The sequence below is a fragment of the Lissotriton vulgaris genome, chromosome 4_1 (genome assembly GCF_964263255.1).
Source record: "Lissotriton vulgaris chromosome 4_1, aLisVul1.2, whole genome shotgun sequence".
NCBI classification, from domain to species: Eukaryota; Metazoa; Chordata; class Amphibia; order Caudata; family Salamandridae; genus Lissotriton; species Lissotriton vulgaris.
Window position 1 is genome coordinate 1,949,894,468 of NC_141691.1, and position 13,063 is coordinate 1,949,907,530.

The window sequence follows — 13,063 nt, forward strand, 5'->3', positions numbered from 1 at the left end:
CACTTATAAGGTCCCACATGCGAGACCTATTAGCTATGCCAATGCTCGTTATGGCAGAGATGATGTCTGTCAATTAGTGACTAAAATGTCTGTGTAACCAGGAGAGGCCAGGTTACCACGAGCAGGGACAGATGAGAAACTGCAGGTTTGTCAGGAATTTTAAACGGAGAAAGGTAGCAGCGTGTTCACCACAACGAATATTAAAACAGTTTGATCCAACGTTAAGGTTTTATTCTTGTTTTACAACTCAATCCCCTTTGTAATCCAAATGTTATTTAGATATTATTGGTTGCGCGAACAGAATAACTGGGTCGACCAAAGCGAAAAGATTTTAGTCGAGTTAATACACAATGAAGCATGGTAACAACATTGCTTGAAGTCACTACCCCTCTGCCTCTCATTCGTGTTTTCTTTGGCAGCTTCATGACACTCTCGTCAGTTTACAACTTTTGTTGTCTGGTAGTCCGCACGTCAACGTGAGCCTCTCATGCACTTGTTATCTTCGGTTTGCTTGGAGTAGGAAGTGACTTTTGTCAAATAAATGTCCCCTCTTATTGTCAACCCCCCTCCGCCCCCATTCACTACGCCAGTGAGGAGAAAATGGGACATTTGATGTTTACAGTTACTTCTTTGATGTATAATAAAGATGCAATTCCAGAAGGCCACTGAGGCAATACAGATTAGACAAAGTTTTCAAGCTTCCCTTTTTATCCCATTATTAAATCAGGACTACAAGTCCTGTAATGCAAAGGAAACAAGCATTGACACTGCGGCCATAAAAGTAACGGGCCGCACGGCTGTGAAAGGGTACGCGTTCTGTGGTGTGGGAGAAGCGGAGCGAGGAAAGGCAGATGGCGGCGCCGCAAAAGTGAAAGTAATCGTGGCGCCACAAAAGTGAAAGTAATTTCGCCCACACGCGTAACCGCTCGCTGGTGGCCGGAGAAAGGCTTTTGGTAGCACTTCAAAATAAAATCTGTTTCTCTAAGGGCATCAACTTCTAATCCTGATCTTTCCACCAGTCGCTGGCTGTCTGTGCTACTCGGCTCCTAGAAACAGCAGTAGCCAGAAGAAGCACATCAGAGTTCTTGCCCTTGCCAAGCCACCTGTGCCAGAAAGGTTTGAATCGTTGAAACTAGTAAGCAGTGACAGGCGATTCATTGACAATTCTCAAGTAACTGCTCATCAAGGATCAGAGCTTACTATATTCACTTTTTACTTAGAAAAATTTAATCTAAAGTTTTAGTGGTTACGTTTCATTATCAGCGGTTACTCGATGTAGAACATAGATTACTACAAAAAAATTAGAGAGCACATATTTATACATAACTCATTTTCTGCCGAGCTGAACTATTTTCATAATAGAACAATCTAAACTGATCTTACACTACTTAATGACCGGCATAGTGCTGGAAATTCAAGTAAATGTTGAAGTACCACAACTTGACATGCAGGTCTTTGTCAGGTAACAAGAATAGTAATGTTAAAATGCTGTTTGCAAGCAGAGTCTGTACACTGAGCAATAGAAATTGAGGTTCCTTAGCAGCAGCCCCACCAAACGTGCCCAGCAACATTTTACCAGGGGTTGGGTGCGGTCAGGTGTTCAGTATACAATCAAAGGGAATCCTTTAATTAGCAGCAAACCAAATACATTTTCTGATGTTCAGTAGAGACATTACAGTTCATTTTTCCTCTATAGGGAGGGATAGCATATCCAAGAGCTGTTATACTTTTCTAAAGCCGGAAGATAATTCTGCTGCTTAAGATAGAAATATTAGATACTTTGGAAGACGCCGAATTTACAGAGCATTTTTGCTGGTTTAGTCAATCAAGCAAGTAGTAATATTTGCATCTTCTATAAAACATTAACCCCACCTTCCGATGAAGTACAGTTAGATCACGACTAAGAGATTCTTCATACAACTGAGAAAGCCTTCCATGAAAATACATGATCAAAGGTTAAAATAGACAACCTGGACAACCACTGACATGGTGCAAACATAAAAAGTATATAAAAAGCCAACAGTTTCAACTTTTGTATTGTGAAACAATTAACACATCTACACCCATAAGCAGGTTACATCTTAAATTAATTAGATAAATGACCATCTGTTTCGATGGCTCTCCAAAGATAGCATGTTGACAGCAGCAGAAAATAAACTCTACAGAGGCTTGTGCGATTACCATCACCATGTTTAGGAGGCCAAACCAAGGAGAACGTTTCAAAGAAATTGTCTTATTCTTGAGCTCTGGGTGTTTCTGCTCGGAAATCGGTGCAGTGAAAGTAATTGCGCGTGCGTAACCGCTTGCTGGTGGCCGGAGAAAGCCTTATGTTAGCACTTCAAAATGTCAGTTACTAAATGTCTCGCCAGACCAGAGCATGTGCTGGCTCTAGCGAGACCTAAAAACAGGGAGGGGAGGAAGGGGGGACGAGGTTGGAGCCACCACAGTGCGAATTCCCACAATAAACTTTGCTCTCTAATACAGAAAAAAAGACTGAAAGCCCCATATACCCCCCCCCCCCCCCCCACACAAACACACACCCCCCCTCAGGGTCAAAAATGTTGTTCATAAAAACTTTACGGTCCTGCAGTACTACGAGGGTGAACCTGCAATAAATGTAAACATAATTAACAGATTTGGCAAATGGTACCAAAGCCATACTCACGCATTCCAAAGTAAAAACATTTTTTTTTAACTTGCCTATATCTTTGGTGCTGTTACACATACATACACACCTCACACACACAAAGAGCAAGTGGGAAAATACTTTAACCCCAACACTTGCCAACATTTTGATTTTTTTTATAGACCACCTACTTTTAACAATTCTAAGAATAGGTTTGTCTCCATTGTAAATTGAGGTTTAGCATTCCACGCATGACACTTGAGGACAATGCCATGATGGGCAACCAAGTCTCAAAAAGATACAAGCAAAGAGGGTACATACCCGTTCATTTCTGTCAGTACAGAAGAGTCTGGTGTGATGCCTTTTCTGCACAACAATAAAAGTGATTCCTGGCTGATAGTCTTTTTCTAATTTAATGCAAGCCTCCCGGATGGCCAACAATTCATGATGCAGTACCTGAGGGAGAATATAAGAAACATTACAAAAGCACATTAGGAAAGCGATCTCTGGAACAAATCTGCATTCATATACGTAGAACATCTAAAAGACCAAGGTTGACTGCACACTTATAACTCAATTAAATGTGAAGTGAATAATCCATTCAAACCAGATGTTTCTTTATACAGAATATTTAGATAGGCAAGGGCTGTTGCACACTTTCACCTATAAAATAAATGAGCAACGTTTAAGTACTACCATCTATATATTTATTTTTATATTTGTTATTTGTGTGCACAATAATTCCATTGTGCTGTCCTCAGGTGTGCTGCTGTTTTTCTTCAGGATCTTCGCGGAATAACTGGTTTTGCAAAAAGTTAAGGGCGTGTGTGAGTCGGGGAGGGGGGCTAGTATGTGTATATTTGTGTGTGTATGTATATATATATATATATATTAGGAACACTCCAAACTTCACCATACAAGTAAGGCACTGACTCCGTGAAATTTTGAATTCCAAATTAGTTTTATTCACTTATTGGCTGCTTGACACGTTTCGGCGAATATATATATATATATATATATATATATATTCGCCGAAACGTGTCAAGCAGCCAATAAGTGAATAAAACTAATTTGGAATTCAAAATTTCACGGAGTCAGTGCCTTACTTGTATGGTGAAGTTTGGAGTGTTCCTAATATATATATATATATACATACACACACAAATATACACATACTATATATATATATATATATATATATATATATATATATATATATATATATATATATATATATCGTCAGACACCCATGTGTCTAGATATAAAGCAGCTTCCATAAAGAGTTAGGTTCAGAACGGCACTCTGAGCAAAGTTGAAGTTATTTAATTAGCACAGCAGAAACACTTGTTACAGCGTCAGACCTGTTTCGGCTTCAAAAGCCTTTTTCACGTGAAAAAGGCTTTTGAAGCTGAAATGAGTGACACAGTAAAGAAAACGTACTTGCCTGAATTATTTTTTGCCGATGCCTAACATATATAAAGATGCCAGCTATTTTTATGAATTGTAGTCATGTTGTAATTTATGTTATCATGAGTCATGTTGTCATTTATTAATTATTGTGTGTATTTGCACATTTATTGCACTCCTGTGTGTTGAGCCTAAGGTTGCTTGATCAAACTACCCCCTAATAGTTCAGTTTGGGATTGCATAGCAAGCCCTTGTCCATGCATAAGGGAACCCCTGGACTCTACACAGTATATCAGATTCTTGACATATCACATTAAGAGCCAGTTTCCTATAGCCACCGCTAATTTTTGAACATCATGATCTTCCTCTTCTGTTGCTTCTGGGGTACTATCAAACATACTCCCAGTAGGGGTATTGTCAGAAGAGGTAGCTAAGGAATTCTCATCCTTCACTGACATTCCTTGTGTCATCTTGGGTTTCTTACACTGCCCTGGCTCTATAATGGTTAGCAAACCACGTTTGTAAATGAGCCTCGTTAGTTTTAGACACCATGCAAAGTTCCATGTTTTGCAGAGCTCTTAAGTTGGGCCAACTTAAGTTTCCTGTAAGGGGCCAAGTTGAGCGCCTGGCTATTACCCTCTGTCTCAGACATGATTTTAAAGCAGTCTGCTACCTTTTTGGAAAATAAAATAAAAATTGTAAACACTTTTAAGGCGTAACTGCCTAATATACTTTCTAAATATCTAATAAAACAGGGTCTTGGGTTAAGTCCCCGGTTTTAACAGTTCGAATCACAAATTAGGCAAAAATCAAAAACAGAAAATAGAAAAATATGTATGCCAACTAAAGTCATTTGTAAATTCTTTAGTGCAATCACAATATGTATGAAGCTGGCTCTGTATATTGTGAGAAAGTGCCATCTTTCTTGCATTGGTATACCCCCACTTTTTTCTGACTGCTGATGTGCTTTGACTGAGTGTGCCCTGGGCTCCTGACAACCAGCAACCCAGGGCCTGTGTTCCTTCCCTAAAACTGTGTTGAAACAAAACCCAATTGGCATCTCCTGCCACCCATCAGCCCCTAGTAAATGGTACCCTAGTTACCCAGGGCAAGGTGACCAGAGAAGATCCCTAAGGGCTGCAGCATTTATTGTGCCACCCTTAGGGGCCCTGTACCTGGGTACAAACACACTGCCTTTGGCAGGGTGAGTGCCTAGGTAAAGAACTAAACAAAGTGTCGACATGGCACACATCCCTGTATGCCATGCCCACAAACCCACTGCCCTGGCATACAGTCACCCCTCTAGCTGGGTGCCCTATGCCAGTGGTGTGGGCCCAGGTGCATGAGCCCTGTGCCCCTACAGTACCCAGGGCCATTCCTGGGCACTGTAAGTGTAGTGATGCCATTAAGATTATATGGAGCTGGGAGGTTGTCATTACGAACTCCACAGTACCATAATGGCTACACTGAAGACTGACAAGTTTGGTACCAAACTTCTCAGCACATTAAACCCGCACTGATGCCAGTGTGAGATTTAATGTAAAATGCACCAGAAGGCATCTTAGAGATGCCCCCTGAAAAACTAACTTACAATCTACGTCTGTCTGAGTGGCTGCCACACAGCAGACATGTTGCTGGACCCCTGGGTAGGAGAGCCCCCGCTCTCCTGGGCCTGCAACAATGCACATCTTGGGAGAGGTGCTAGGCCTCCTACCCCAGATGGGCAGGGGGAAGCTTCAGAGGCTTGCCGCCTCTGTGAGGTTCTCCAGGCCATTTGCTGTAAGCTGTAACCAGCACCCAGCCCCCAGCCCCCACCAGTCCTGCCCCCCACTCTGGCTGGAAGACTGGCGGGAAGGGGGGTGTGCCAGCCTGTGCCAACCCCACCCCTCAGGTGGGGGGAGACTAGGTGAAGCACGACCCTTGGCTTCGGCCATCTTGAAGATGGGGAGCCCTGCCCAATCACAGCTAGGCTCCTGCCCCCCTCCCGCAGGAGAGGAGCAGGCTAGGGGGTGTACTCACCCCAGGGCAGGGACCCATTGGTCCCGGTCCTTGCCCTACCTGTAACGCCCCTAAATTCAGTATTTAGGGGCTCCCTGAACCTTCCTTCCTCAGATACCGATACTAAAAGAAGAAAAGATCAAGAAGAAGAAGACCCGCCGTGCAGCTGCTAACAACAGGACAACAACAATTGACTTGACCCCAGCCATACCGGCCTGTCAAACCTGGCACCTGCTCGTGCTTAATCCCGGCTACTCCTGCGGACAGCAACCTTGGGACAACCTGCCTGCCTTGACCCTCTTGAAGACTGGGACTCCCATCAGCAGAGGCTCTACTGCAACAACCCACCTGGTGCCAAACAGGAAGCTCCGGACCAGCCCACTCGCACCCGCCGAGCCCAGGCCGGGGCAACCGAACCAAGACCACGAGGACGTCCTCCCGGCGACTGGGACCTGAAGTCCAGTGCCCAAAGACCCTCCTCGATGAACCAACCGACGCCTGCAGACTCAGAACCAGGGGCCACCCCAACCGCGACCAGCCGAGGGTAAGCTTTTCCGACACTCAAAGACACCCCAGTACCCGGTGCCCTACAACCCCCTGTGCCTCCCTTTGTGGTACCTACCTGTGCTCCAAGATCCCAACGTACCTCTCAAAGTGCTGGTCGCCCCTGGAGAGTCTCCGACCCGAGCCTGCAGCCTTTGTTCCTTTTTGACCTTTCCCATTGGATAACATTGAGCGCCAGACGGTTCAAAAGCACCCTGCACCCAGCCGCCCGAGTGTAGCTGGCTGTGACCCCTGTGTCCTATCCTATTTCCCCCCCCCTTGCCCATACCAAGTGACCAGGAGCCCAGCTCCCACAGTCACGTGGCCTGCTAGCCAGCAGCCACCAACCGAAGGCCCCCCTTCCTCCATTGGATATCATTAGGCCTACCTACCTCTGCACCCGGCCGCCCCTGTGCCGATGGGAGTGAACTAACTGTACTTACCTGACCCTGGGGGACCCCTGAGTCTATGCCCAGAACCTTAACTTCACCAACCAAATACTCACCTGGAAACCGGTAATTTACTTACCTGCCATTGGATAACATTGACTCATTTTGTCACGAAAAGTTTCAGTTTATAAATCTGAAAATATTCTCATAAAATCACATAAAGTCTGAATTCAGAAGTACTCACCTGTGATCAGGGAAGAAGCCAGTACTGTCCCTTTCAGCCCAGTACTGAACCGCAAAAGTAATCGCTAGCGGGGTTACTAGTAATAAGTATTTTCTCAGTAGGAACCCATTGTCTGCTTTTCTATGAAATTTATTTCAAGTGTCTACTTTTGAAAACTTGAAATATTCTTTAAAAAAGGAAATACTGAAACGCAATCACCTGCCTGTTTTGAGTTAAAACCCCAGTGCTGGCCCTAGGAGACCAGTGCTGGGTTACAAAAGTAACCCGATCGTACTTTACCTGCAACCTGAATTTTCTCCCATTGAATAACATTGTCAGATTTCCATTGAAAAGTTTCCAAGTGTGAACTTTTAAAACAGCTTTATATTCATGAAAATTCACTAAGGTAACTAAAACGTATTTGCTAATCTGGTTTCAGCTTAGACCCCAGGACTGAATTTAAGATCTAGTCCTGGGACTACTAAAGTAATCTATATAGTAATCAACTGTACTTACATGTGGAAAACCCATTGAGCTCAATGCTATAGTGTGTTTTATGATTGTGTTGCTTACTGTCAATACTGTATTAATTGTGTGCACAAACCTTATTGCACTTTTGCAAAGTAATTACATGCGAGAACTCATAACAAGAAAAGTATATTTTTATAACTGTTGGTTCTAAAAATAAAACATCTAGATCTGTGGATATGAAAACAATTGATCTGGACTTCGGTCCTTGAGTGTGTGTGAAACCTTTTGCTGACTGAGTGTGTACAAAAAATGCTTTACACTGTCCTCTGGTACTGCCTTACTGCTCGACAGAGCTACCACTTTGGAGAGTAAGGTCAGTTCTGACTTTAACCTCGGTTATACCTCTTGGGTTGGTGGACTCTATACACACTGTACTTCTTTCTAGTCCAGTATATCCACTTGGACGCTAAGGTATAACAACTCATATAATGAGATTTCCATTGAAATGAATGGGCAGTGCATGACAAGTTACCCTTGTCATTAGCATCCAAGTGGTTAAATAGACCCACTTTCTCACATATATTCTATACCAAAATGAGGTATAGTGTGCAGAGAGTCCAGTGAAACTCAAATGGTAGGCAAAGGTTAAAGTAGCTAGCACCTTACTCTCTATTTGTGGTAGTGTGGGTGAGCAGTAAGGTTTTATCAGAGGGTAGTGTTATGCACTTGTTGTACACAATCAGCAAATTATGTCGCACACTCAAAGACTGAACTCAGACCAGTAGAATTTGTACAAAAATATTATTTAGTTATTTTATTTCCAGAACCAAACAAGCCTGGCACAGGTAAGTGAAATAAATACTTTGCAAAATCTTATGCAATGTTTTACAATTGAATGCAGGTTCAAATGCAGTTGAGTGAATTACAGGTAAGTCAATTTTGAAATGACTGTTCAGTTACTTTCCAGCTTACTATTGCTAATCAGTGTGATTTGCCTACATATCACAGACATTTCCTAGACAAAAGGTAAGTAAATCACTTTTAGCACATTTGCAGTTTTGCCAATGTTCCATACAAACCAATTCCACACTTAGAACAATTTTCAAAAAAAGCAGTCAATGCAATCATATGGAAGGAAATTGGGGTATCTTTTTACAGGTAAGTACAAGTTTGTGGGAGTTTGTATTGGGGTGAGTACCAGGGTTCCACCAGGGTCAAGGATGCACCCTTGAAACACCCTCAGGGCACTAGGGCGGCCAGGTGCAGAATGCTGAGGCCCAATGTTATCCAATGTCGATAGAGGACCTCCGGTTGGTGGCTGCTCATGAGCAGGCCACAAGGTTGTGGGAGGAAAGCTCCTCGTGTTAGGCTTAGGGCAAAGGGGAATCAGAGTTAGCACCCAGAGTACACCCGCAGTAGCGGCTGGGTGCAGGGTGCTGTTTTGGCGTCGGGTACCTTGTTTTCAATGGGGAATCTCTGGTTGTAACAAAGACTGCAGGCTCGGGACGAAGATCTTCTGGAGGTGACCACCAGTTGGAGAGGTAAGTTGGGATGCTGGGACACTGTCGGTTAGGCCACCCAAGGTCGTGGAACTTTGGGGCAGGTGTGTCTTTAGGAGTCTGGACTGACTTGGAGCCCAGGCTGCCTGCTGTACCTGACCCTTGTGGGGACACTGACTCGTCCTGCCACTGTCAAGACCCCAAGAAACCCAGAGGGCTACCAGTACTCCGCAAATCACCAGAGAACACCCTTGGAGTAGAGGAGCTACTTCCCTGCAGCCACAAACACCAAAGATGCACAGTATGGTTCACCGTCCTTCCACTTACCGGGAATACCGACAGTGCAGCCGGCCAGGAAGAGGTCACCTTACTCCCACAGGTCGGATCCATCCTCCTTCCCAGTGTGGGGACGCCATGGCCAACTGGAGCCACACAACACCAATACTTGGCGTACCAGACCCATTGCAGCAACAAAGGCTTGTTGTGTCCAGCCTGGACACCAACGCCGAGGAAAATCGACCTGCACATCGAGGGACTTCAGTGACACCCCCATTGAGAGTGGCCCAGCTGTCCGGTTTGCCCCTTTCTGCACAACTAAAGACAAAGAGTGTGGCTCCAACTGCCGCCACCTGACACCTCAAAGCACATCTGCACCCACGCCCCACTGTCCAAGGGAGATGACCATGCCAACGGGGAAGATACCCTCAAAGGCTGAGCCCACCTGCAGCCTCTTTGTGCAGGCCCCCTCAACCGAGAGTGTCTCTGCAGCATTAACCCAACGCCTAAATGCACTACTGCACCCGAGCCCACAGCCTGATGAGAAGTAGACCAATTGGTCCTTGAGATGCTTTGGCATGTAGGCACACAAGCCCCCCCTGTGGGTTCACCCATACTGGCCTCTCAGACCCAGCTGGTAGCCTCTTTTCAACCGAACCGTTAGCCGTTGAAGTGAACATGGCACAGGATGCTGAAAAAAACCTCTGCACCCAGCCGCCTCATTGCCGCCTGAGGTGGCCTGTTGGTGTTGCTTTGGACACTGTAAGTTGCTGACAAGTGGCTGAATGCAATACATGTTGTTCCCCCATAGGATAACATTACCGGTCTAGAAATTGCTCTGTCAGCTTTTGAAACCTATAACAAATCATATCATGAAAAGTACTTACCTGATCCAAATTAATCTAAAAATAAGTATTATTTTTATAAATTGGTTTCTGATTTCTTTGTTGACTGTGTGTCTCACTTACTGCCTTTGTAAATAAATGCTAAGCACTAGCCTCTAAGCCTAACTGCTCGCTCACACTACCACAAAAGAGAGCATTTGGGTTATCATTTGTCTCTGTAAACCAATTGGGGTTTGACTGGACTCTTTACACAGTGTACCTCTTTTTGGTCCACTATATAAAGAGCTAGCTTACTACATTGGTGGTTCAGCGGTGGGATATAAGAGTTTGAATTTGCTATACCACTGTCAGTATTGTGTAGGAAAATGCCCTCTTTTTGCATAGGTGCACCCACTTTTTGCTAAACTGCTGATGTACTTTGACTGAGCGTGCCATGGGTTTCTACCAAACAGGTGCATAGGGCCTGTGTTCTTTTACTAAAACTGCATGAAGACAAAACCCAATTGCCACTCTTTGGCCACAGGTCAGTCACTTGCAAATGAAACCAAGGGCACTATAGCCAGGGAAGGCCTCCAAGGGCTGCAACACTTATTGTGCCACCCTTAGAGGCCCTGTACCTTTACACACACACACAATGCCTTTGCAGGCTGCATGTTTTGGTGCCGAGCAAAGTGAAGAGTCGATATGGCACACATCCCTGTGTGCCATACCTATGACCCACTGCCCTGGTACAGGTCAGCCACCCCTCTAGCTGGGTGCACTAGACCAGTTGAGAGGGGGCATGTGCAGGAGCCCTGTCCCCTAAAGGGTCTACGTCCATTCTTAGACATTGTAAGTGTAGTAAAGCCATAAAGAGTATATGGTCGGGGAGTTGGTCTTTACCATCTGGCGATCCCTCACCTCCTCCAAGCTTCGAGAAGATGCCTGCAGCTTCAACTGGAAGGCACCTCCAAGGTGCCCTCTGGGTGCAGGTCATAATATGTTTGATATGACACACCATAGGTTTCAGTAAAGCCATCATGTAGCTGGGGAGCTCTTAATGACCAGTGCCCAGTACATATACTTATGATGGCTTCCCTGTTCATGTGGACAATCTAGTAGTTGGGCAGCACAGGGGTATGTATGCTGATGCAGATATGCCCTCACCTGTTATGTAATATATCCTGCCTTAGAGCTACAAGGCCTGCTGTCAGTGTGACCTCCATATATTCCATGTAGTGACTTTGGCATGGCACACATGGAGTGTGCCATGTCGTGTTTTCACTCATGGTTTGCACCATGACACACAGTATGCAGTGGCAGGCTGCATGCAATTTATATGGGGGTCCCTTAGAGTGGCAGAATACATGCTGAAGCCCTTAGGGACCCTCTTTGGTACCTATGCCCTAGGTACCAGGGTTACCATTTAGTAGAAACTTACAAGGGTGCCAAAATGTGTTGTAATTGAGTTACAAATAGACCATTTTACCTCGTTTTAGGGAAAGAGCACTCGCACTGGGGCCTGGTTAGCAGGGATCCAGTGCACATCAGTCGAAAAACATCAGTACCAGTGACAAAGAGTGGGGGTGACCCTGACAAAAATGGGCACTTTTCTACACCATAATTCTTGTACATTGAGCCTTGACTGTCCCTGTAAGCGTTCCCCCCACTTTCATATGGCAGAAAGCAATTGTTGCTGCTACCAATCTGGAAATTCGCTGTTACAATAATACAAAACCTTGACGTGGATTGGAGATTTTAACCAGTAACTGGTTAGACTTTCTGAATTGACATGCTGAAACAGAACGTTGTGCATTTCAGTACTTTCAGTGACGTTTTAAGAAGTAATAGCTAAAATAGCTGTTTACTATAAGAGATTTAATACGAGATCTGTGAATCGATTGAAAAGGGCTTTGCATCAGTTGGAAGAATACTGGGTTGAGTTCCCATTTAGGTGTCGGACTTCTTGAAGGAGGGAAAGCAAAGGTGGACGTCAATGGAGGCGTTCCTCAGGCCTGAAAGAGCCAATAGGTATGGAAAGAGTTGATGAGGTTGAACGAAGAGGGGATGTAGACCTTTCAATGAACACCACACACAATCTTTTTTGCACATGGCTATTTACATTTTATTTAGTGCTAAGATCTGTGCTATGATGCGTTACAATCTGCTGAAATGTCTAAATTCGAGGATTAATTAAATTCAGCATCCAAGTTGACAACTGATTTTGCCAATTTAAGGCGATCAAGAACATTTGGCAAGGGTCCTGTTTTAGCCTCTGAGAACTAGTGAAAGAGGGAGGAAAAGCATATGCACATGTCCTGGACAATGCGATTAAAAATGCATTCCTTTGATGCTACAATCCACTAATTTCCTTATAGTGGGTGATCTAAATATTCATTTTAATCAAGCATCTTGTCCTACTAGAACGCGTCTACTACAGGATTTAGCCGCCTTGGATCTTCACCTACATAATTTTGGCCCTACCCACAAAATGTATTAGATCCCATTATTTCGAATCTTAACTGCATCACTCACCACTCTTCTCTTCCTGTTATTTGGTCCGATCACTTCATTATTGACTTCTCAATCAAGATATCTGACCACAACTCCTCCACTAGCTTACATCCTCATAAAGCCAGTAGGAACTGGAAACGATTAGATAAGTGCAAATTGAACATCTGCCTTGAAAACTCTAAACCTACGCTTTCCACCGTCACTACTAAGGAGGTGTCTGTCGTCAGCTCTTGGCTGACATCAGCCTTAGATTCTTGCCTCCCAACCCAGAGAAACAAGTCTCAGATCCATCA

General features: G+C 44.4%; 1 protein-coding gene across 4 annotated transcripts in view; it reads right to left on the minus strand.

Moving 5' to 3' along the window:
* Positions 1 to 13,063, minus strand: part of AGO2 (argonaute RISC catalytic component 2) — a 517,461-nt gene that overhangs the window by 71,068 nt on the left and 433,330 nt on the right. For all 4 annotated transcript variants that reach the window (XM_086966263.1, XM_086966266.1, XM_086966265.1 and 1 more), the window contains exon 16: positions 2,948 to 3,082. In XM_086966263.1, the coding sequence (XP_086822389.1) occupies positions 2,948 to 3,082 (135 nt within the window). The remainder of the gene's footprint in view (positions 1 to 2,947; positions 3,083 to 13,063) is intronic.